Genomic DNA, 26,193 nt, shown 5'->3' on the forward strand with positions numbered 1-26,193 from the left:
CAGACCATTGGCAGGTCTGAGAAAGCCCCAGCAGGCTGAGTGGGTCCTTGTGCCTGGGGTCCTCATCAGGGGAGCCCTGCTTCCTGCACAAGGCCCTGGCTGTAGTGAACCCTGGGACCATCACTGCCTAAAGCCAGCCTGGGTCCCGGGCTCAGTCACCTGTGCTGCTCCCCGCAGCTTCTCCTGGGGGGAGGTCTCAGGGGCACCTGCATCTGCTGCCATGTCCACCCTCAGGACAGGGCTGTGTCCTCCCCTGCCTGCTCCTCCACTGGAGCCCATGTGAACTCAAAGCTGAAGCGTCTCAGGTCTTTGGAGCCTTTGCCACCCACAGGTCCTGCAGCCTCTGAGACACCCCCTTCTGTGCTGTCTGCTGGGGGTGGATTCAGAGGGTCACCTGTCTCTGAGACGTCACCTTCCCTGGGAGACACAGTGAGGTCCTCAGGTCTGGGCTGTCCTTTTGGGCCTCTGACACTCCTCTCCTGGGCCCACTGCCCCTGCTCCAGTGACCGAGGACCTGTCTCTAAACTCTGACATGTGCCAGATGTCCCCTAAATAATTGTTTAAAGAATGAACAACTGGCTCATCTTACGTGCCCTGTCAGGCAATTATTATACCAGCCACGTTATTCCCATAGAAGATGAAAATGAATCCCTGCTACCCTGATTATCTCTAACTCAGGCTAACCTGTTTCCACTCTGCCACACCACAGTCACAGTGTGACAAGCGCCCCCACCCCCGAACCCCACCACAACCCTCAGCCCTGCTGTCCCCTGAGACCTCACCAGCATCAGTCAGCACCACGGCTTGTCTGGACTCCTCCTCCACCCACTGTCCACTCTGGACCATCTTCTCCTCTCTCACTGCCTGGGCCTCATGTCCCCCTCAGAGGTACATGACACTCTTTCCCAGTGTTCTCTGCTGCCATCTTCCTCCACCTGCCCAGGAAAGGTTCCTGCCATGTCAGTGTCCCAAGTTCTCATAGACCTCCTCTCCTAGAGCTGAGTCTCTAATAGGATAACTGAGGACAAGCCCAACTGGGATTCCCCATCTCCCCATCACAGGGAGCAGAATCAGCCCCATAGGCCTGGGCATCGGCCCCACTGGATGTCTGGGCCCCACATCCACCTCCACACCCTCTGCCCACCGTCCCCTCTCCCAACCAGGCCTGCTCTGGAAGGGGATGAGCCTCCTGCAGTGTCTGGTTCCCCTCCATAAGTGTCCCCTTCCCCTTGGTGACCTCCTCTTCACACTTAGCATCTTGAGCCAGCGCCCCTTCCTCTGAGCCGCCCATGCTGTGCTCCACTCTATCACCATATCCTCAGCTCCAGAGCAGTGACATGCTCCCCTGGGCCAGGGTTCCATGTGGGACATGCCTGCCGAGCTCTCTCCCATCTTTGCCAACGTGCTGGACAGAGCAGTGAGTGAGGCTGGAGCCCCAGGACCAGGGCAGGGGCTGCAGGTAACTGTGGGGAGGACAAGACCAGACCAGGAAGGTCTGTAATACATTTTATTTATATTCTAGGCATAACTAAGGGGCCTGAGGAGTGTGGGGTTTGTGAAACAGCCAGGAGGAGTCAGTGCCAGATTTTAAGCCAGGGAGTGACCAGCCTGACCTGAACTAGAAGGACCTCTCTGGATTCTTTGCGTACCTCAGAGAAGCCAGTGATCCTGATCTTAGTTATTTACTAAGGAACCTGAGTTTAGGAGTTTGGGGACCACTCGTACCGTTAAATCAGATTTGCTCCTGGGATACAGTGAGGATTGCTGGTGTCTGCATTCATCTGCCCAGAAAGTCAAGATTTCTGCAGAAACATTAAAATGTCACACACACCGTCCAAGTAAACTATTGAAAAATGTAAGTAAAAAAATACATGTAGGGAAAGTTATGTTTAGAATATAAATAAAATGTATTACATCTCAAACAAAATACAGATAAGAAATATATGTTATCATAAACAGAAAAGAATAAACTTGGGAACATAAAGCTCACTTCATATAATTAAGACATATTGTACACACGAACCAGTAAAGATTATGCCCACTCCCCACTGATTTTTACAAATCAGGTGGAGTCAGAATCAACATTCTAAAATCACTGTGTACATTTTGAAATATTTTCTGACTTGCTGATTTTTAAACCTGTCAGTGAGCCAATTCCTGGAACATTCCTCTTCAAGCCTTCCCTGAAGAGCACATTACACCATTCAAACAGCTCAACTGTTCCGCATCAGTGGCGCCTGCCATGATGGCACAAGAGGGTCATTTAGATTTTTCGAGGAGGTACTCTGGGCATCCTGACATCTTAAAAAATATAAATGCATATGATTATCCTCTTATATTCCAGGATTCATTCTGGGTGAGAGAAAATCCAGGAACCCTTCACATTGTGCTGGGGTGATTATACCAGGAAATCAGCCCATGGGTGAATGAACAGACAGTGAAACGGAGCTGGGCTCTCAGGTCTGTCTGGGCCATGGGGAGGTGTGTGCTGAGACCAGCAGGGGGCGCTGGGGGACTGCCCTTTGGGCCCTGTGCTCACTGATGGGGACTCAGCAGCTGTGTCCTCTCTGGCTTGGCACAGTCCCCTGACCAGGGACCTTTGTATGGTCTCAGCAGGTGCTTCCTCCCAGGGCTCCCCCAAGGAGCAAAGCAAACCTCCCCCTCCTCAGTCTGCACGGAGAGCTGAGCCCCAGCGCAGGGTCAGGGAGGGGCTGGGCAGTCCCTGGATGGAGAGGAATTTGCATGAGCAGCCCCACCTGTGCAGAGGGTGGGGAGAAAAGGGGGCCTGAGGCAGCCCAGCCCCACTGTGGGGACCAGGGCTGTGTCCACCATGGCCTGGGCTGCTGTCCTCCTCATGATCCTCTCTCACTGCTCAGGTAGGGACTGGACTCAGAAGCCAGGAACAGCTCCTATCCCGATTCTTGATCTTCGGGGAAAGATTTCTGAGACACCTGACCCTTGATGCTGCCCCAGTAAGCACTTGTGTCTGTGTTTGCAGGTTCCCTCTCCCAGCCTGTGCTGACTCAGCCGCCCTCCCTCTCTGCATCCCTGGGAGCATCAGCCAGACTCACCTGCACCCTGAGAAGTGGCATCAATGTTGGTGGCTATACCATATTTTGGTACCAGCAGAAGCCAGGGAGCCCTCCCCAGTACCTCCTGTACTACTACTCAGACTCAAGTAAACACCAGGGCTCTGGGGTCCCCAGCCGCTTCTCTGGATCCAAAGACGCCTCCGCCAATGCAGGGATCCTGCACATCTCTGGGCTGCAGGCCGAGGACGAGGCTGACTATTACTGTGGCATATGGTACAGCGATGCTTCTCACAGTGACACAAGCAGATGGGGAAGTGGGACAAAACCAGCCTGCTGCTCTTACCGGTTTATGTTAAAATGTATCCATACTACTATTATTCAAACATCACAAATTTTTCCTAGTTTTTTTTTCCAAGAGAGTATGAACATTCAACACAATCAAAGAAAAGCCAAAATAATTCTTAAACCACAATATTACTCAAGATCAATTAATTCTGCTAAACTGCACCTTTATCTAAAATTCAGCTACATCCACAGGGCATCCCGCAATGAAGAATTGTGTCTAATTAGCAACGACCATCCCCGTCCCAGGTCCCCTCCCAGCTCTGGGAATCCACCATGGCCCCAGTGAGACTCTCTCTCCCCTCCCAGCAGCCATAGCAGTGACAGGACCAGGACTGGCCGTGCCCACTACACTCTGGGAAATGTGACATGAAGGACAGGGTCCGGTCAGAATGGGGATGTGGACAACATGAAAAGGGAGATGGGCGGTAAAGGATTTGTCATCCATCAGTTTCAAAGTCAAACAGCGGAACAACAGAAAGATCATTTCTCACTCCCGATGCTGCTCCAGATGGACGTTTTAGACCCTGCTGGGCTTGAATGATGCAAAATCATGCACCCCTCTTAATCCCAAATTACAAACTCCCGCCCATTACCTGGAGCTGATGACACAAGTTGTATGTTGAACATTTATGTTAGAACATATCAAGTAAGAGAGAAAATACAATCTGTTTTCGTGGTCATCTCAGTGATGTGTGAATCACTGTGGAAATGTTTACAGCTCAATGACTATTTTATTTTATTTTATTGAGACAGAGTCTCACTTCGTCACCCCCAATAGAGCTCTGTGGTGTCTTAGCTCACAGCAACCTGAAACTCTTGGGCTCAAGCGATTCTCTTGCCTCAGCCTCCCAAGTAGCTGGGACTACCAGCATCCTCCACAATGCCCAGCTATTTTTAGAGAAGGGGTCTCACTCTGGCTCAGGCTGGTCTTGAACCTGTGAGCTCAAGAAATCCACCCACCTAGGCCTCTCAGAGTGCTGGGATTACAGGTGTGAGCTACTGTGCCCGAACTTCCATTACTATAGTATTAACCTTGTGTTTAATTAAGAGATAAAGGACCTTGAAATAGAAGGTTGATGTTCTTATCAGATTGACCTCTCACTTTGTTGTTGAATTTATCCTAGAGATGATGACCCTTTGGCAAACAAGTTGCGATTTTATGAAATGTATATTTATCTTTAGCACCTGCATAATGAAAGGTGGATGTGATTGTGATTGGTTGAATTTAAGTTATAGTAATTTCCACTTACAATCTTAGATAAATTCATAGTTTGATGCCTGAATTTTGTTTCATTTTTTAAAATAAAATCACCATTGTTATTGACATGGCATTGAGCAAGAAATGTTTCCAGTAAACTTGTTTTTTATTTCATTTTATTTTGCTTAATCACGTGTCAGAAGGGATGGTCACTGCAGATGTGAAGGTCTTTCATCCACTCCCTGAAACAACCCTTTATTCAAGGAAAGGAAGGCTGGAGAGTTGTCTTCTGCTGACTTGCTTTTGATGGATAGGGTGTGCTCTGGTTAAAGCAAATGCCATATTCATGTCCAAACGGGAAGGGTTATGTCATCTCCTAAGTATGCCTCAGCTGCTTTTATGTCATTTCATTTTCTCAGTAACAGAAGTTGTGAGCTTTAGAGATTGATTTGATCCTCTCTTACAAACATGCCACAAAATGTTTTGGCCACTGGAGCTGAAGAATAAAATCCTCTACCTCCTTCAGACCTGTCCTCCCGTGACACCTGTCCTAAGTCCATCTCTAGTCTGTGTAAGCTGTCTGGACCAGAAGCCTGGTGCTTATCCCTGTGCACTAGCCATCTCGATTTCATTTGTGTGAAATATTTACCTACCTATCTAGACAGATCCAGATCTAGGCAGGAAGATCCTTATGTGTAGAAGTAAAGTGTCTGCTCCCCAGGGGGTGACCAGCCCCCTCCTCTGTCCTGGACTGTCCAGCTACAAACAGTGCCCGGCACACATCCCATGACCTCCTCCGAGTCTCACTAAACATCCATATATATTTTCCCCTAAGCCACTACATTGGTGGTGATTTGTCCCAGTGACAACTAGAAATGCGTGGAAATGGATGACACAGGTGTGGAGCTGTTATACAAAAACAACTAACACTATGGAAGGAGTTTTGGAACTGGGTAAGGGGGAGAGTTGGAAAGAATTTTTAAAACACTGGTAGAAAAGCCTAGATGGTCGGAACATGCTCTAGGAGAAATGTGGATGCTGAGGCCTGTGCTGGGGCAGGAGGACGTGAGGAGCGTGACGGGGGACAGTGATGTCTCAGGGATGACCCAGCGCTGCACAGACAGGCTGAAGGTGGAAATACGGCTGCTAAAGTGCTCCCGGCCTACTGGGGAGAGCTCATGAGGTGTTAAGGGACGCAGGTGGGAAACTCGGGTAAAGGAGTTCACGGTTACACAGGGGAAGGGGAAGCTGGACTGTGCCAGCACTTGTGTAAAAGCAGAGCTGGGGAGCCATGAACTCTGATAGCTTGTGAGGTTTCCAGTGAAACTACGGAAGGTGTAATCAGGTTCATTCTTGCTAATGTGGAATAATTTTATGAGGAAAACACCCAGTAAGAGCGGAACCCAAGTAGACAGGAGCAAAGGCGTAGCACTTCAGGAAAGTATAGGCATGTTCCGCCCATTGCTGGCTTCCTCCTTCCCTGGAGCCCCAGGGGAACTGCCATCCCTTCCCCGCTCTGCTTTCTTACCTGTCCAGGATATGGTCCAGGCCTCCCACGTGATGGGCGGAGGGGACAACAGGTCCTGTGTTTTGTACTGTATCCAGTATCCAGGTGTTCACTTCTCACACTGCTGCCCCCAGATACAAACCGGTGATCGCTGCTCCCCTAAAGCATCCTTGTGGGGGAGGGAGACAGACAAAATGCTCGTTAGCGCTGGGAATTTCAGGGCGGGCCTCTAATTTCGAAGACCCTCCTTTCACTCCCAAGTCTACAGATTGCAGACGCCCTCTGCACGTGTGGAGACGTTCAAATGATGTAGCAGTTGTGACGCCCTTATTTTTTTTTTTTTTAGCTCTTTATTTATTTATTTATTTTTTATTGTTGGGGATTCATTGAGGCTACAATAAGCCAGGTTACACTGATTGCAATTGTTAGGTAAAGTCCCTCTTGCAATCATGTCTTGCTCCCATAAAGTGTGACACACACCAAGGCCCCACCCCCGTCCCTCCGTCCCTCTTTCTGCTTCCCCCCCATAACCTTAATTGTCATTAATTGTCCTCATATCAAAATTGAGTACATAGGATTCATGCTTCTCCATTCTTGTGATGCTTTACTAAGAATAATGTCTTCCACGTGCTCCCCAGGGCTGCACCTCCCTGCACACAAGGCTCACAGCTAAGTCACTGTACTCCTGTCATGCCAGGAGTACATGCCAAAAGTCATGCCCCATGCTTTTCCATAAAGCCTCAGATCATCACCCTTCCCCCACCTAGTGTGGGGCTTAGATGACAGCACAGCAGTCACTTCCCACCAACAGATGGGCGGCACCCACCTGCTGTAGCCTGTGGGTCACACGCATAGCTGATCGTCTGTCCTGCCTGTGGCCTGGCTGGCCTTCCTACAGCGAGGGCTGACACCTACATGGCCACTCCACCTCATCGGTCACAGGAGGCAGCTGTGGCCTAATACACTTTGCAAAGGGGTCGGGGTCAAGTCCACCCATTTGGTAAAATACTCTAGAGATACACTTTTTGTATCTTGGGAGCCCTGGAGATTTTAGACACAACTCCAGAGCGACATTTTTAAAACCAGGAAATGTAAAAATGTGAATAATAGCGGATATGAACAGGCTGACTGAGAAGGATCTGGAAGATTCTGCCCATCGGCCAACGGCACTATGGGGCGCAGGTGGGATGTGTGACGCCCTCCCTGGTCTGCAGAGTTTGCTCCACTATGTGTCACATTAGGTCTCTGGGACCTCAGGTCTGTGTCTCCTATGGACTGACCAGGTGTGGGAGGCTTTCTCTAATGAGTTCCTAGGATCCCTCCCCTCTGGTGCTCATGTCCCTGGAGGTACCGAATAAGGGTCACTGTGTAGCTGATAGGGGTCTATTGAAAGTACCAAGGTGGGCAGTTCGGAAAAGGAAAGCTTCTTTCTTCATAATGGATTTGTAGCCCACAGTGACTCTGGCAGGCTGGGAAATGGGCTCCAGCAACACATGCTTCAGGGAGAGACAGAGTGGTCTGTATTTTACAGTAAAGAGGGGGCTAAATACACAGATTTCACCAACTAAAAGAGGTGACAAGAATATTTATAAAAAGAAAATAGAACTGTGTCCCCTCAGCCGACATGGGTCCGTTCAGTCAAGGTCAGAGGCAGCCTTGGGATCTTACTTTTAGGTCCCATGGAACATGGAGGAATTACTGAGAGTGACTTTGGATGCTGGGTCCTAAAAGACGTTGTGATTTCCATCTGGCTCTTTCTAAGCTCACTTGATTGGAGGGAAGCAGCTGTCACGTTGTGAGGACACACGTGGAGCCCGAGGAAATGTTCACGCATCGAAGGATGGAGGCTTCTGCCATGAGCCGGGGGACTTAGCCAGTGTGGAAGTGGATCCTCAGTCCGGTCTAGTCTGTCTGGATGTCGTTCTGGTCACAACCGTGGCAGCTGCTTCCTCCCTGGGCCACCGTCCCTGTAGGGAAACCTTGAGTCTCACACATCAGACTCTCTGTCTAAAAGGCCAAGCTCAGACCTCAGCAGTCCCCAGAGGGGAGCAGAGGCCCCCAGTGGATCAGACACATTTGCATGAACGGCCCTGTGGGCACGTGGAGAGAGAAAAAGGCCTGGGCAGCCCAGCACGGCACTTGGGTTTCAGGAGGTCTGAGCCCACCATGGCCTGAAGCCCCCTCGTCCTCATGGTCCTGTCTCACTGCACAGGTGGGAACATCACAGCTGCCAGGAGCAGCTCCTGAGCCTGTGTCATCTCCTCTGGCTCAGGCCTCCAAGCAGCCGAACCCTGGTACCTCCTCGGCACCCGTGAGCGTCTGTGTTCTCAGGTTCCCTCTCCCAGCCTGGGCTGACTCAGCCCTTCTCCCTCTCTGCATCCCTGGGAGCATCAGCCAGACTCAGCTACCCACTGAGCAGTGGCGTCAATGTTGGGGACTTCAGGATATGGAGGATTCAGCAGAATACAGGGAGCCCTCACTGAGCTACTACTCAGGCTCAGATAAGCACCAGGGCTCCAGGGTCCCCAGCCACTTCTCTGGATCCAAAGATGCCTTGGCCAATGCAGGGATCCTGCTCATCTCTGGGCTGCAGGCTGAGGACGAGGCTGCCTGTCACTGCAGTAGGAATCGCGCAACACTGACACTCCATACTGTGCTCTAGACCCACGGGGAAGGGAGAGGAAAACCTCCTGTCTGCTATCCTAGCCTGGTGCCGTCACCCTGCTTGCTGATTGGGAGGAAGTCTAGCTCAGTGTGACTTCTGTTTTCAGATCATCAACCGATGAAAGCGTCCTTCCAGATTAGTGGGGTGGGGTGTGAGGAAGAACCGTAGTCAGGGCAGAGCTAAAGCTGAGGCCTGGGAGCAGCCATCACTCATGCTGAGGCCCGGGAGCAGCCATCACTCATGCTGATGCCTGGGAGCATCACTCATGCTCGTAATTAGCCGCTGTTGCCCCGTCTGCTGCTCTGGACTCACACAGTGGGGAGTCGCAGAAATCCTTCACTTTACCCATAGATAACAGCCCCCTGTGCCAGCAGTGATGTGCCCCAGGTGTCCAGCTCAGTGAGCAGCCCCCCCACCAGGGAGTGACATGGCCGCCTCCTGTGCAGCAGAGTGGATCGGGTGTGTTCTGTCCCCCATCCCCACTTCTCAGCAGAAGCCCCAGATAGCGACACCTGGTGGTTCCCATCTCCCAGGGTCCTTCACGTCATGTGATCATGTGTGTTCCCAGACTCAGTCCTGTCCCCTCTCTGGGTGTCTCTCCCTGCGGGGCACCACTGCAGTGCAGCCTGTAGCAGTCCTCAGCCTGGTCCTTCAGCTGAAGCCCTGGGTGAGTCAGGACAGCTTTGCCCCCAAGGAGGGAAACTGAGAACTAGGCTGGCGTCCAGGAGTGTTTGTTTTTGAATCAACCTTTGGCTGAGCCTGGGAGCACAAATGATTACGTATTCTCAGGATCGCATGACCAGACCGCGCCCTCTCAGGGCAGCCTGCACGTTGCCTGTGCTCCAGAGAAAGTGAATGGAAGACTCTAAACTGATTCCTAGACCCCTTTGTCTCTTGTACTGGAGGGATCTGTGCATCATTTGAGAGGACGTGGACCACAGGAGAATTCCATTATCTGTGTTCCAAACTACGAACATCGGCTGGATCAGGCTTAAAGACTAAGGTCAAACACATTTCCTTTAGAAACCAGCATCTCCAAGGAGGCTCTTTCTGCCAACTAAGGGTGACAGGAGGAAATCCTTTTCTTTTTCATTTTATTTTATTTTATTTTATTTTATTTTTTATTAAATCATAGCTGTGTACATTGATATGATCATGGGGCATCATTCACTAGCTTCACAGACCGTTTACCAAGTTTGACATATACCCTTGTAAGATGCACCGCTGGTGTAATCCCACCAATCCCCTTCCCTCTGCCAGGAAATCCTTTTCTGTATGTGAATAAACTTTATTAGGTTCTACTTTAATACTACATGCAATGTGTACCTGCAATTTGTATGTTCCATGAGGTTTTAAAAATATTTTATGATATTTGAAAAGATGGTTCCTCTCTATTGCTATGTTTCAGTAAATACCCCTGAGCGTGTCTGAAGTCCTAACCCAACTCCTGCTTAAGGTGACATTATTTAAAAATCATATAATTGCCGATGCAGGTATTTGAGACAAGGCCTTACAGGTGCTCTGACATGACGTGCCTGGAGTCTTGATGAGAAATCACGAGAATACAGGGGACGCAAAGAGGAGGCCACGTGAAGAGGAGGGCAGTGGGGGACTGATGCAGGGGAAAGGCCAGGGAGGTGAAGAGAGCTGCAAAATGCCAGCAGCCGTGCGGGGAAGGGGGCTGGGATCCACCAGCAGGCTGGGATCCACCACAGCACCCCAGTACAGAGTGTGGGCTCTCAAGTACCATGCTTCATCTTTCATTATTTTTCATTAAGTTTACCAGGGCTTTTATTTATGAGACCAGATATCTTATGCTTTGGATGACACTGTAACTTGAATGATTTGATATCACAAAAATGTAATAAAATTAAAAGGCCTATTAAAAGGATGGACACTGACAGCTCAGAAAATAAGAAAGAAAAGTTAAAAGTTCTCATTTCAAAGCAAGGTAAAAAGAGACATAGTGATGTCACTCCTGAAAACATCAATACGCAGGGGAAGGGGGCGGGTCCGAGGGCCCAGGGCCCTGTCTGGGGACTGTGATGCGCTGGCCGGCAGAGCTGTGACACAGGCCACTGCAGCTGCTCTGAGTGCCGTCCCAGGACCCTGATCCGCCACTCCACATGACAGAGGCTCTGAAGTTGACCGCCGTTATTCCAGGATCATCAGTTTTTCCAGAAGTGAGATATTTGTGCTCAGACGTCTAACCCTTATGGCAGTCATTGTCATTTAAGGTTAATACAGTGACTCTTCTGCTACTTAAAATGCACGAGTATGTAAACTTGCTTAGTATTAATAAGGTTATAAATAGTAAGGAAAATTCCCACTTTCACACGCTCTCACTCCTTCCCTCTGCAGAGATGTGAAGATGAAAAGACACATTCTTATTAAACCCTCTGGTCATCTCTGGGGATGGGTGAGCTCAGGGGAGTGTCCCCCACACGTGCTGGGAAGCTGGGCTGCACTGTGCCAGCACGTCCTGCACAGAGTGGGGCGCAGGAGGGCACTTGGCTGGGCTCACTGGCAGGAGGCAGAACAGACCGAGACCTGAGGAACAATCCTTCACCAAGCCCACCGGCGGCCTCCTGCCTGTGTCGGACCAGAGACTCTCAGACGTTCCCGTGCACGGGGGTCACCTGGGATCCTGTCATAGGCAGACTCTGACTCATGGGTCTGGAATGAAGCCTGAGATTCTACATGTCTCAAAGATGCCTTTCTGAAACATCCACATAATGCCTTAAAGTCACCAAACACGTCAGAATGAGGAGAAATGAGGAGGAAGCCATTAGCAGATAAACAGCGGAGAGAAACCTCTCACAGAGACATGGGGAATTTTGATCGCAGAAGGATCCCTGAGTTTGTGGGATCCCACACCCCAAACCTCCCTTGACCCAATTGCCCCTTGGAGTCTTCCCCAATCTCCCCACTTTCTTCTCCTCCAGTCCCTTCTGCAGTGGGGACCTTCCTCTCCCCTCCCGTCTCTGACTCACGACTTCCCTTCTCAGTCCTCGGGTCTCTCTTTCCCCTTCCCTTCTATCCTGTGAATGTCTCAACTGCAATACTTATGTAAGAAAAGACACGGACATTTAAACACCTTTATTTGGGAATTTTTATTCACATCCTGTAATTTTCAGAAATTTCTCTGATCTTGCACTTGAGAAGAATCCCCATGTGAGCTGATCATCTCATATAACTGCAGGGGCCTCCTCATCCCTGGGACTCTCCTCACTCCCCAGTGACTCCAGTGACCCCAGCCTGCTCCTTTATCCCCCAGACAGTCCCCACTCTGCTCCCTGTGTGTGATCTCCTGAGGGATCCGGTGGGGAGAGAGAAACCGGCTTCAAGAGCAGCCTGGGAAGTGGGATCATGGCTGACCTGTCCTGCTCTCAGCAAATGTTCATCTTATTTCATGTGCAGTTTGTCCAGGAGACACCCCTGCCCCCTTAATGTGGGATGAGTTGTGTGTCCTGAGGAGGCAGATAAAGAAAACTACGGACTGACATGAGGTAAGAGCTCCCGTAAGGAGGGATCTTGCACTGCCTTTCAGCAGGGGGTGGGCAGTGGTCAAGGCCCTGGTGGGGCTGGAGCCTTTGTCAGGAACCCCTGGCATCTGGTCACAGACATGCTGGACTTGGACTTGTGCAGCAGGGGGCGCTGCGGAGCTATCACGGAGGGTTCTGTGGGGCTCAGCTGGGATCCCAGACACTTGGCCCTGGGTTCTGCTCAGGGCTCACTGGAGCCAGCACCTGTGTCCTCTCTGGCCCCGTGGGAGCCTCAGGCCAGGCCCAGCATACACCCACTTCTACAAGAAAGGATACGAGGACACTGGGGCTGCACACAGGCCCAGGGAGGGTTGGGCTGGGCAGGGCAAGAGCAGCACATTTGCATGCAGGGCCCCTCTCTCTCCTTTGGGGCTGGAGGGGGCATAAGAGAGACCTGCAGCCTGTCTGCCTCAGCAGAGCTCTGGGGTGTTCGCACCATGGCCTGGACCCCACTTCTCCTCCTCAGCCTCGTCCTTCACTGCACAGGTCAGGACGGTCCTCAGCACCATGAACCCCCAGTTTTCAAACCCATGCCAGGACTGTCCTTTCTTCCTGTCCTTTCTCCAGGTCATAATGGGTGTCTGTGTTTCCAGGGTCCCTCTCCCAGCCTGTGCTGACTCAGCCGCCCTCTGCATCTGCCTCTCTGGGAGCCTCAGTCAAGATCACCTGCACCCTGAGCAGTGAGCTCAGCTACTACGATGTTGCTTGGCACCAGCAGCAGCCGGGGAAGGCCCCTCGGTACCTGATGTGGATTGGCAGTGCTGAGAGCAGCAGCAAGGGGGACGGGATCCCTGACCGCTTCTCTGGCTCCAGCTCTGGGGCTGACCGCTACTTGACCATCTCCAACCTCCAGTCTGAGGACGAGGCTGATTATTACTGTCAGAGCTATGACAGCAGTGATATTGCTCACAGTGATACAGGCAGATGAGGAAGTGGGACAAAAACCTCAGCTTGCGCTGGAGCTTTCTCTCTGACAATTTTCAAAATTCAAAATATGCTCCATATTCACAAACTCTACTTAGGAGACCTTTGGTGTTCAGAATATTTCTACTCTCAATTTCTCACCAAAGTTTCTGAAGTCTCAGGAAAACCAAAAGCAAAACCCAAAGCCTCCTGATGACACTGAAATGTTGCCTGTTTATCCACATGTGATAAATCCAGTGCCTGTGGGGCTGGCCTTGTCCAGGAAACATGAAAAATGAGCCTCTCCTGGCTCATGTGTTGGTCAGGACCCAGGGACCATCTCAGCAGGTGGACAGTCCTACCCCGTGGACTATGTTCTTCCAGTTGTCAGAGTAGAGACCTCCTCTTCCCTCCCAGTCACCTGTGCTCAGGGTTCCCTATATCCTGGGGACTGGGCAGGGGGATTTGAAATGCAGCTGAGGACGTGGGTCAGGGAGGAATTCCAGGCACACAGCTGGCCTGGCTCACTCATGGGTTCCTGCAGCTGTAGTTGTCACATCAGGATAGAGGGTGGATGTGGGGACAGCTATGGCGCTGAGGCAACAACCTCGCTGTGGGAGGTGAGAGGGGAAGTGGAGACTCCACCTCTGCAGGGATCTGCTGAGCTTGCTCCAGGGGAGTTGGGGGATGCAGATCCCATGAATGTGGGAATGACTTTCCTATAGCTGATCCCACACAGAAACATGGGGACCCCATGAGTAGGTTTCCCTGAGACCACAGGCACTGACTTCCGTCCTCCCCTCTCCTGCCTCATTGGAGTTTTTCTAAAGTCCGGGCTGTAACTGTGGCGCTGTGGGACATCAGAGACCAGAAATGCCCCAACTTGCACCTGTGTCACCCTCCCTCTGGAGCTCATGATGTGCCCACGTCCCAAGGTTAGTTTCTACTGCACAGAGAGGGTCACAGACTATGGATCCTATGGAGACCAAGGGTTCCCAGAAAGAAATACAAACATTGTGACTAGACAGGAGTTTTGGGAGTTTCTGAGGTTTAGCCTGATTCTCCTTTGTCACCAGGGCCTCCTTGATACCCCTCACCTCTAGGGACAGGCTCAAGCTGATGATCACTGTTAGAGCTGATTACAACCCAATGCCACCACGAACTCCCATCCATGGGGAAGTGACACAGTGATGTATCCCTCATGTTCCCCTCAAATCCATCCCTCCTCTGTCCCCACCTTGTAGCAACCTCTGCTCAGGCTGTGGCTTGTGCTGTCACTGCTCCCAGAAAGCCTGAGGCTCTGACCTTGGCTCATCCTCGTGGGGCCACAGAGAATCCCACCTTCCCTCCCTGGCTTCCTGTGCAAGAAGAACTTTTGTCTCCAGAGGCTGTAAGAGCCCCCCACACGGGAGTGGGGTATGGCGAGGAATAGAAATGCAATGTAGGTGACCTGACAGGCCCAGGGCCCCTCTGTCCAGCCCGCTAGATGTTGCCTGCACCTGGCTTAAGCTTCTGAATTATTCCCTGACCTCTGAAGCCTCAGGAAATCTGGGTCTTCTTAATCCTCAAAGTGTGTCCGCAGGGGACTCCTGGATTCCAGGTGCACATGAGCCCTCCCTGTAAGGAGATGGCTCTGGGACTCCTCACACTTACCTTCCTGTCATTAATCCCTGGGAACCCTATTCTCTCCCCTCTGTGTTTCTTTAATTGAGATGATGCTGGAATGAACCTCAGTTCTTGGGGACTAAAGGGATAAAAAGCACAACCCACACAGAGAGCTGTCACCTGGTCTAGAATATTTCAAGAGCCACCAGGGGAGCTGCTCTCTGCTCCCTGCTCCTTCCTGCACCATGATGAGCTCCTCAACCTTGGAATTTTCTGTGGTATTCAGGTCTTTAATCCTCCGCTGTCGATTAGTGACCATAGGCTGGGAGGAGCGAGGATAACTGTCTAATAGGCAGACAGTGCGTGTCTGGGATGATCAGAAAGCACTTCCAGCAGTCTGTTCACACAGAATCTCCCTCTCTACTTCTGCTCCTCAGGAACTGACTGTGACAGTGAAGTCTGACCCTGAGGGAGCTGTAGGCTCAGCATCTGCAAGGCCTGGCTCTGGCTTGGCCTAGGGCTGGGGCAGAAGGGAAGTGAGAAGGAGGCTCAGCCGTGGGCAGCCCAGGCCCCGATGTCCTGTTAGGGGCTGAGCTCTCTGCAGTGTGGGTCCTGCAGAGACAGCCTTAGTGGGGCTGAGGCCCCAGGTTTATGTGGAAAAGCGAAATAAAGTGAGCGGGGGAGGTCAGAGGACAGGTGGTGAGCAGATGTGGTGATGGGTGTGCCCCAGGAGGAAGACAGCATTCTTTGTGACCTATAGGGGGGAAAAGTGGGGAGTATAGATCAGTGACAAAGAGAAAACATGGGAGGACCTGAGTGCTGAAGCCACAGGAGTCCTGGGTCTGTCCCTGAGAAGTCCTCAGAAAGATCACATGATGACCACAGTCAGCAACCTCCCTGCAGGGCTCTGCATCCCACCCGCTGTTTCTCCCAGAGCCTCTGGAGTGTGCAGGTCATACTCTCTCTGTGGTCTCTGTCCCAGCACCAGCTCCCAGGGGCAGGTCACACTCTGCCCTGAGTGGGGCTGCACAGCCCAGTGGAGAAACACAGATTTGAAGAAGGAGCCACCTCTGCCCGGGGGGTGGGGGGGTGAGCAGATGGGGGTATCAGGGCTTCCTTAGGGACCTGGGGACAGAGCAGTGGTGCTCCTCACATCTGCTCACGGATGCTCAGTCCAGCTGAGGACTTGGGGCTTCCCAACCCAGGGGCTGTCCCTACATTCTGTGTCTGAGATGATGGAGTGTTTAGTCCATGGTTCAGGATCAAATTAGGGTGTGAAGTTCCCTTCAAAGTTGATAACTAATCTCAGTGCCCAATGAGGAGAAAGAAGGTTCAGGAACAGCACCCCAGGGCTCCCCTTCCCTCTCTCCCTCAGAATCGCACTCAGTGTCTGCATCGCCCTGGAAGGTGGGCCCGCGATTGACAAATTTCATTAAGTCGTTCATTTATCCTTCTTTCTGCAAACTGTGTCTTGAGGGACTGAGAGGAAGGGGGGGCAGAGGGAGAGGCTGGACCCGAGGGCAGGTCCTGGGCATTGGGGAGCAGGCTCTGCTCTGCCTGGGGAGGAGGAAGAGGAGCAGCTCCTAGTGCCCTGGAAGGAGGGGCTGCCCTGTCCTCATTTGGTTTGTGACTCTGCTGACTTCAGGGGAGGCTCCTTAGGGAGGCCGAGCTCTCAGAACTGCCCTGTAAATTGCACATGGAGGTGGGTGGGGAGCCCGGGGGAGGAGCTGTGTGGACACCTGAGACTAAGGCACACTCAGACATGGACACTACCCGGCTCTGTACCAGGCCCTGTGACAGACACAGGATGAGCCCACACATGCTGTCCCTGTGTCTTTCTTAGGTTTGGACTTCCAGGCCCATAGGGCTTGATGACCAGAATCCTACAAATGAGAACTCCTGGAACGTTTGTGTTGTTGCCAAGAATGGCAGAGTTGTGCAGGATAATAAAGACTTGGGGGACTGATGGGAAGCTATGTGAGCAGGACATGAGCTCCCTGGGGCTGGAGGTGGGGCCTGCGGGGAGGGGCTCTGGTCAGGGGACAGGTCCCTCATGCCTGCCCTGTGCCCTCCCTGCAGTAATGAGTGAGTTCTCCCTCTGTTAGCTCACGGGAGACGCAGTGGTTGGAAAGAGCCCAGCTCCCTCTTCTTTCTCTGGCTCCTTCTCTGTCCTGTGACCAGCCTCTGTGCCCTCCTCTTGGATCGAAGGTTCCTGAAGTTCCCACTGAAATCAGATGCTGGGCCCATTCTTTCACAAACTTTGAACAATAGTGAGCCAAAGAAACCTCTTTTCTCCATAAATTCCTCAGGCTGGAGTGTGCCTTAGTAGCAATACTAAATAGATAGTCACAGGAATTAGTACTGACGTGCGAGTTGCTGCTTTAAAAGCACCCCAAATCTGGACGCAGCTTTGGAACTGGGTAATGGGCAGAGGCTTGAAGAGTTTAGAGGACTCAGAGGAAGACAAGAGAGAAGCGATTTGGAATTCCATAGACACTTGTTAACTGGTTGTCACCAAAATACTAATGGAAATATGTACAGTGCAGACCAGGCTAATGAGGTGTCAGACGGAAATAAATAATTTATTTGGAACTAGAGTGGCAAACGTCACCATTGTCATGATGTAGCGAAGAACCAGAGTGCAAAGTGTCGGTGCTCTAGGGCTTGTGGGAGGACGGCGTGAGGAGGGACGTGAGGGCAGCTGGCAGAATACATTTCTAAGCAATTTCTAAGAACTTTCCAAAAGGGCAACAGCAGAGACCGCCCCTTCCAACCCCAGTCATCATGCTCAGGGCTGCCCGAGGCTCCCTCCATCCCAGGGACCAGAAAATCTGAGGAAAAATGCAGCCTGAGGACTTGGGTCAGGACACAATTCCAGGCACTTGGCTGGCCTGGCTCACCTGCTGCTACTTGAACCTTCACCTGTCACATCAGGGTAGAGGTGGGTAAGGGGGCAGCTATGGGTTTAAAGTAAAGGCAACATGGGGGTCCAGGGTCCAGTATCCCCTTTGCAGCTGCAGACTATTTGCTTCTGCCCTGGCCACAGTAGGAGATGAGAGCCAGCAGGTGACAGTGACACCAGAACAAGGACCAGAGGGACCTGGACTGTAAAAATGAAGATTTTTACTTAATTTTCATGAAGATAGAATCTATTGGACATTTTTTTAAAAAGATAACTTTCTCCAATACATGTATTAGAACTATTACTCAGACAGAGGCGTCTAGCATGAAATGAAATAAGGTAAATATGGGGGGAAAGTACAAAGCTTCTCTACAGGGCCCAGCTGAGTGGGGATGGGCATCTGCACTCAGCACCTGGAGCAGGACAGGGAGGAGAAGGAGTGAGGGCGTGGACGAAGCTTGGAGAAGGTCAGTGTCCATGTCTTGGGGGACGTGAGGAGCTCCGAGCAGTCGAGATGGGCTCCAAATGCCTATGGGTCTGAGGAGGGTCGAGAGTCCTTGGGACCAGAACTCCGTGACAACGGCTTTTGTCTTTGCTATTTTTCTGTTTCCTCACTGCTGCACCTGCAGGGTTCAGAGCACGGCTTGGCACAAAGGACACACTCAGCCCACATCCACGGAGTGAGGAGGTGGAGTCCCCTAAATTAAAATCCCAAGAAGAGGCTTGGGTCTGAGCCAAAGTCAATAATTTCTTCTGTCTGGACATTTGCTATTTGGGGTTCTGAGTTCATTCAAGATAAGATGTTAAGTAACAGCTTAGACTTCAGGGTCTACTGATCAAGAGAAGAATGTGGGCACGAGCCCTGGGGAAGGTGACCAGTAGGATGGACTAGACCCCACGGGCTCCTGCAGAGACAGAGGAGAAGGATGTGATGGGCCTGCAGGTGCTGAGCAAGGAGGCCCCATATGCAAACTGACATTTTATTAAACTAAGAACCTATAGTCATTTGTCAACACAAAATATTTTCCATGCTGATCATCAATGATGTGGTTAATGACAATCACATACTGAATTCTTCAGTCCCAAACCCCTCACAGCCCCTGTGAGACAACTCAGGAGGGAAGGATGGAGGGCTGTGGGCTGTGTCCCCAGGAGACAGGAGTGTGCACCGAGAGTAGAGGGTGAGGACAAGAGTGAGGGGGTGTCCCAGAGTGTCAGTGTGGGCTGGGTGTGATTCTGACACACAGCACAGCCTGGCCCACAGCTGCTCACCTCAGCCACGCTGTGCTTCCTGCTAGCAGAGCAATTAAAACAGCTAAATGCACAGGAGACTCTACTACGAGGTGATTCGTGTGAGGGTGGTCAGAGTGTATTCCTGTATGAGCAGTTTTATGTAACACTAACATACACGTATACTTTAAATCATATACCAGGGGACTCATATGATCTTTGCAGGATTTTCTGTTGGGAAGAGAAGACCTTGAGTTGTCATCAATGCACATGTTTGTACCTCCCGTAGTCTAAGATTCCTTCTGAGAATAAAAAGGTTACAGTAATAAATTACGCTCTATCAGAAATACAATGTAGAGGAATAAGACCATCCATCTGTGACAGAAAGAGTGACTGGGGAGCGGCAGTGACAAGCTGGGCCCTCAGGTGTCTGGACCATGGAGAGCTGTGTGCTGAGACCAGCAGGGGGCGCTGGAGGACTGCCCTGTAGTCCCTACACACCTGCTCAGGGAGGACCAGTCACTCCAAGGAGCCCGAGCCTGGGCCTGGGCCCTGTGCTTACTGATGGGGACTCAAGCCTTTCTGGCCTTTTCATAGTTATTGTGTTAAAACATTTATATTCTACATTTAGTAAGTTTCACAAGTACCCTTGTAAGATGCACTGTAGTTGTGGTCCCACGGATTACCCTCCCTCCATCCATCCTCCCCCCTCTCCGGCCCTCCCCTCCTTTTCCCTTTTCTCCATATTCTTAGGCTATAATTGGGTTATAGCTTTCATATGAAAGCTATAAATTAATTTCATAGTAGGGCTGAGTACAATTGATACTTTTTCTTCCATTCTTGAGATACTTTACTAAGAAGAATATGTTCCAGCTCCATCCATGTAAACATGAAAGAGGTAAAGTCTCCACTTTCTTTAAGGCTGCATAATATTCCATGGTGTACATATACCACAATTTATTAATCCATTTGTGGATCGATAGGCACTTGGGCTTCTTCCATGACTTAGCAATTGTGAATTGGGCTGCAATAAACATACAGGTACAAATATCTTTGATATAATGTGATTTTTGGTCTTCTGGGTATATACCTGTAGAGGAATTGTAGGATCAAATGGCAGGTCTTTTTTTAGCTCTCTAAGTGTTCTCAAAACATCTTTCCAAAAGGAACATATTAGTTTGCATTCCCACCAGCAGTGCAGGAGTGTTCCCTTTTCTCCACATCCACGCCAAAATCTCTGGTCTTGGGATTTTGTGATATGGGCTAATCTTACTGGAGTTAGATGATATCTCAAAGTAGTTTTGATTTGCATTTCTCTGATGATTAAGGATAATGAGCATTTTTTCATATGTCTGTAGGCTGTACGCCAGTCTTCTTCAGCCTAAGATGGGATCACTTGTCCTTTTCTTGCAAATGCATTTGAGATCTTTGGAGATCACTTAGGGATTTAAAAATAGACCTTCCATTCAATCCTTCGATTCCTCTACTAGGTACATATCTGGAAGACCAACAATCACTTTATAACAAATATATTTGCACCGGAATGTTTATTGAAGCCCAATTCATATTCACAAAGAAGCCCAAGTGATCATCGACTCATGAATGGATTACTAAGTTGTGGTAGGGCGGCACCTGTGGCTCAGTCGGTAAGGCGCCGGCCCCATATACCGAGGGTGACGGGTTCAAACCCGGCCCCGGCCAAACTGCAACCAAAAAATAGCCGGGTGTTGTGGTGGGCGCCTGTAGTCCCAGCTGCTCGGGAGGCTGAGGCAAGAGAATCGCTTAGGCCCGGGAGTTAGAGGTTGCTGTGAGCTGTGTGATGCCATGGCACTCTACCGAGGGCCATAAAGTGAGACTCTGTCTCTACAAAAAAAAAAAAAAATAAATAAGTTGTGGTACATGTACACCATTGAATATTATGCAAACTTAATAAAAGATGGAGACTTAACCTATTCATGTTTACATGGATGGAGCTGGACCATATTCTTCTTAGCAAAGTATCTCAAGAATGGAAGAAAAAAAATCGAATATGCTCAGCCCTACTATGAAACTAATCTATAGCTTTCATATGAAAGCTATAACCCAATTATAGCCCAAGAAGAGGGGGAGGGAAGAGAGGGAGGAGGGCTGGAGGGAAGGTGATTGGTGGGAACACACCTACGGTGCATTTTACAAGGTTACATGTTAAATTTAGTAAGTGTAGAGTATAAAAGTCTTAACAGAATAAATAAGAAAATGCGGTGAAGGCTATTTTAACCAGTTTGATGAAAACATTTCAAATAGTATATAAAACCAGCACATTGTACCCCATGACTGCATTAATGTACACAGCTATGATTTAATTAAAAAAAAAACTGAAAGATTATCTGAATGCCAGAAAGTGTGTCCTATTAGAAACAGTGAATGTTGGACATCAGATATGTTTTCACTCCCTTCTATGGAAACATGATTTCTACTATTAATAAAGATTCAGTCCTAGTGATCAGATAGCAGCCAAACATATAGCCCATATCAATGACAAAAAAAGAGAAAATTCCCATCTTATTTATGAATGTAGCTGACAGCTGAAAAAATGTTATCCAATATATAAGTAAGCAGAACGCCAGTTACGTCAAGAAAGTTTGACGTAACAGCAGGGAGCTGAAGCTAGGATGACGTGTGCTCTCCCTGTGTGGCGATGACCATGGACACTGGAGGAGCAGATATGAAGAGGTGCTGAGCCACAGTCAGATACCCTGGAACTCGGGTCACCGGGGGCTTGCCAGGAGCTGAGTCTGGTGAGACCTTGGCCCCACCCCTCAGTATCTCAGGCCTTGTAGGTACTGGTCTATCTGGGGTTCCAGCACGTGCCTCTCTCAAGGTCTCTGCCAGCGGACATCAGCGTGAACACTGGGGCAGGAAGAGCAGTGAAACTGATTTGCATGAAGAGCCTCCTCCTGCTAATTGCTCTGGGGAGGCATGAAAAGGACCCAAGGACACCAATTCCCAGCTGAGGAGTCCGGGGACATCAAATCTTTGTGAGTGTCTTCACCATGGCCTGGACAACGCTCCTTCTTGGGCTGCTCGCCTACAGCTCAGGTCAGGGGAAGGGACTCTGTATTCCTGGGAGGCCACAGAAAGTAGGGACTCAGGGTGACCCTCATCACCATAGCAATAACTGTGTCTCTCCTGTGGGTTGCAGGGGCTGAATCTCAGACTGTGGTGATCCAGGAACCGTCACTGTCAGTGTCTCCAGGAGGGACGATCACGCTCACCTGTGGCCTTAGCTCTGGGTCAGTCTCTACGGGATATTACCCAGGCTGGTACCAGCAGGCACCAGGCCAGTCTCCACGAACGCTTATCTACAACACGAGCAACCGCCCCTCTGGAGTCCCTGGTCGCTTCTCAGGCTCCATTGCTGGGAACAAAGCCGCCCTCACCATCACGGGGGCCCAGGCTGAGGACGAGAGCGATTACTACTGTTCACTGTACGTGGGTGGTGGCATTTCCACAGTGATTTAAACCCACGGGGAAGTGCAACAAAAACACCTGCTGCCTACAGCGCCTGAGCCCTCCCCAGCAGAAGAGAAGTGCGTTGGTGGGAAAGGCAGACCCCACAGCCTCAGCGTCTCCCTGCCCCTTCTCCTACCCAGGGGTCAGTGCCGTGTGCCTCCTCCAGTCTGTCCCAGGGTATATCCACCTCCCCAGTGTGACTCCCCAAAGACGAGCTCCCTCTTTCCCTCTGCATGGGGTACTAGGGAAGGGGCTGTGCTCCAAATACATAAACCCACAGTGAGACCCAGACACCCAAACAGCCAACACGACCAGCAAGTCTCTTCTTATTCAAGGAGCATGAACAGACACATCCTCAGTGATTTCACTATGGACACCAAGAAATATTTGATGTAGTATTGAGAGGATATAATCAGCTGGGAGTTTGTTACAAATGCGACTCCTCAGCCTACACCAGGGCTTCTCAACCAGTGGGTCGCTTAAGACCATCCTACATATCAGATATTTACCTTATGAAGGTCATTGCTACTGGCCGTCATAACACTAGCAAAATTACAGTTATGTAACAGCAACAAAAGTAATTTTATGGTTGGGGGTCGCCACAACTTGAGGAACTGTATTAAAAGTTTGAGGCATTAGGAAGCCTGAGAACCACTGTGCTGGAGACTGTCCAGGGATCAGCATTAACTGGGCGGCTCCCCCAGGTCTCTGCTCGATCTGCAGACACGGGGCCCACATTCTGCTTCCTGGTGATGATGCGAGAGTCGTGTCATAGGCGTGACCAAACCCTTCTTCTTCCTGCTGCCCCCAGAGACCAGGGAACTGTTAGGTTTCCCAGTTTATGCTTTTCACCTGAAAAGACACAGGGAGATGTGAAAATAAGAAGATTTAAACCTATGATGATAAGTTTTGTTTTTATGATTGGAAGATGTTTGCCTTTGCCTCGCTTATTACCTCCCTTTATGTAGTTTCTGAAAGGCACAGTCTCTGCAGTTGTGATAAAAGAGAACGCAAGCCAAATGCTCGTAGCTCAGTGATATTATCAAGGAGCTATAGATACCGACAAGAAATGAGATGAGACCCCATTCCTGAGTGATGGGGTCTCAAAAGAAAGAATGAGGAAAGAGAAATAAATCTCATACTTGTTAGTGATCCCGAGAAAGCAGCAGGCAGCTGCGGAAGAACTCCTCCTCTAAGAATAGAACACACGTTACACTGAGCCAGAACAACCTGGAAAAGCCAAAGGAAAACAGACTCTGTAACTAACAACAGTACCCTGGTTTCTAACATCTGTAGCCGTAACTATGTAGCTGATGTTGAACTGAAGAAAAAAAAGGTATAAAAGAGCCTGGAAATAAACTGTTCCTCGGAAGTCACCATTCCATGCCTTGAGGCACCTGAGTTATCGCCAGCAATTAAAGGTTCCCTCCTCCATACTCTTGCTGTAGGTGTCTGTTTTAATTCGCCCTTTTCCTGAACACTGGAACAGGCAGAAGCCTCTATCAGGACCACCTGGCGTCTGGTCACAGACACGCTGGATCTAGACATGGGCAGCAGGGGGCGCTGTGGGGCCGTCACCGAGGGCTCTCTGGGGCTCAGCTGGGAAGCCAGACACCTGGTCCCTGGCTCTGCTCAGAGCTCACTGGAGTCAGCAGCTGGGTCCTCTCTGGCCCCCTGGGAGACTCAGGTCGGGCCCAGTATACACCCACTTCTACAACAAATGATACTCATATATTGGGGCTGCACATAGACCCAGGGAGGGATGGGCTGGGCAGGGAAAGAGCAGCACATTTGCATTCAGGGCCCCTCTCTCTGGGGCTGGAAGGGGGATAAGAGAGACCTGCAGCGTGTCTGCCTCAGCAGAGCCCTGGGGTGTCTGAACCATGGCTTGGACTCCACTTTTCTTCTTCATCATCCTCCTTCACTGCACAGGTCAGGACGGTCCTCAGCACCCCGACACCCCTTACCCCAGCCCACTTCCCACACCCATGCCATGGCCTTCCCTCTGGTCCTTCCTCCAGATCATAATGGGTGTCTGTGTTTCCAGGGTCCCTCTCCCAGCCTGTGCTGACTCAGCCGCCCTCTGCATCTGCCTCCCTGGGAGCCTCGGTCAAGCTCACCTGCACCCTGAGCAGTGGATACAGCAACTACGGCATTGCATGGCACCAGCAGCAGCCAGGGAAGGCCCCTCGGTACTTGATGTATCTTAGCAGTTCTGGAACCAGCAGCAAGGGGGACGGGATCCCTGACCGCTTCTCAGGCTCCAGCTCTGGAGCTGACCGCTCCTTAACCATCTCTAACCTCCAGTCTGAGGATGAGGCTGATTATTACTGTCAGAGCAGTTATAGTTGGAATGCTCACAGTGACACAGGCTGATGAGGAAGTGGGACAAAAACCTCAGCTTGCTCTGGAGCTTTGTCTATGACAATTTCCAAAATTTTTTTTATATGCTCTAATTTGAGAAACCAATTTTGCCTGCCATAGAAGGAAACTGATAGCACAATAAGTTCACAGAAAATAAAACAGCATTGCTCATTTCTGAGAAGATGGAGTTGCTAAGCCTGAGGAGACAAGCAAGGGTGATAGACAGGTCCAAGTCTTCATGTTTACAGCTGCCGAGCTGGGGGAGGAGTAGCCCCATGCCAAGCTAGGCTGTGTTTGATCCTTTAAATCACGGGAGACAAGAATCTTCAGACAGAGGGTCCATCAGAAGGTGTGAGGCTCAGCTTTTCTTCCCTGATGACAGAGTTTGGGCAGCTGCCCGTGGTGACTTACCCAGCACCTGCTTATGGGCTAGGCTCCCAGCAAACATCTCACAGGCTTAACTCTCACCCCATCCTCAGGGCAATTTGAGGAGATGGGTTCTTTGATATTCCCCACTTAACAGTTGAGAAAACTGAGGCAGAGACAGGCTGCAATTATTGCCTGAGGTCACAGAACTGAAATATACCAAAGGTAGGTCTGAAAGTCAGGCGTGCTGTTCCACAGCTTGGCTGAACAGCTTGCTTGGTAACTAGGGACACATGTTTGCTGGGAGTGGATCCGGGAGGGCTTCCTGGAAGAGGTCATGCCCTTGGTGAACCTTAAAGGATGGAGTGTGTCAGGCAAAATTTCAGGGAGGGCTCCAGAAAGAGGGTCCCTCAGGTCATTCTGGTGCTGGAGCCACCGACAGGCACGGGTGGAGAGCGACAATTTCCAAATTTAAATAAAAAAAGCTCCATGTACATAAACTGTACTTGAGAGCATCTCTGATTTAAATTATTTCTACATTCAATTTCTCTAAATGTTTCTGAAATCTCATAAAACTAAAAACAAAACCCAAACCCCCTGATAACACTGAAATGTTGTCTGTTTATCCCAATGTATCAAATCAGTGTCTGTGGAGTTGACTTGTTTTCTGAAAAGGTGGGAAATGGTCCTCTCCGGCCTCACATCTGGGTCAGTGCCCGGGTCCCTCCAGCAGGTGAACAGTCCTGCAACATGGACAGTGCCCTTCCAGTTGTCATAGCAGAGACCCTGTTTCCTCAACTCATCTGTTTTCAGGCCTGCCTGAGGCTCCCTATATACCAGGGACTAGGCAGGGGAAGGTGATTTGCTGTCTGAGGACTCAGGTTAGGAGGAATTCCAGCCATAGAGCTGGCCTGGCTCCCTCATGGGTTCCTGGAGCTTTAACTGTCACATCAGGTTAATGGGTGGGTGTGGGGGCATCTCTGGGCCTGAGGCAGCAGTCTCCTTGTGGGAGGTGAGAGGGGAAAGGGAGGCTCCACAT

General features: G+C 50.4%; 5 gene segments (V, D, J or C); all 5 read left to right on the plus strand.

The window, feature by feature from the left end:
• Positions 1 to 26,193, plus strand: part of LOC128584904 (probable non-functional immunoglobulin lambda variable 1-50) — a 685,263-nt gene that overhangs the window by 105,849 nt on the left and 553,221 nt on the right.
• LOC128583433 (immunoglobulin lambda variable 5-37-like) lies at positions 2,800 to 3,663 on the plus strand. The segment is given in 2 exon segments: positions 2,800 to 2,876; positions 2,999 to 3,663. Coding segments are annotated over 2 exon segments (711 nt in total).
• On the plus strand, positions 12,720 to 13,220 carry LOC128583434 (immunoglobulin lambda variable 4-69-like). The segment is given in 2 exon segments: positions 12,720 to 12,778; positions 12,886 to 13,220. Coding segments are annotated over 2 exon segments (384 nt in total).
• On the plus strand, positions 21,928 to 22,433 carry LOC128583435 (immunoglobulin lambda variable 8-61-like). The segment is given in 2 exon segments: positions 21,928 to 22,010; positions 22,114 to 22,433. Coding segments are annotated over 2 exon segments (366 nt in total).
• LOC128584926 (immunoglobulin lambda variable 4-69-like) lies at positions 24,308 to 24,924 on the plus strand. The segment is given in 2 exon segments: positions 24,308 to 24,356; positions 24,472 to 24,924. Coding segments are annotated over 2 exon segments (378 nt in total).

Source organism: Nycticebus coucang, chromosome 4 (assembly GCF_027406575.1).
Source record: "Nycticebus coucang isolate mNycCou1 chromosome 4, mNycCou1.pri, whole genome shotgun sequence".
Classification (NCBI taxonomy): Eukaryota; Metazoa; Chordata; class Mammalia; order Primates; family Lorisidae; genus Nycticebus; species Nycticebus coucang.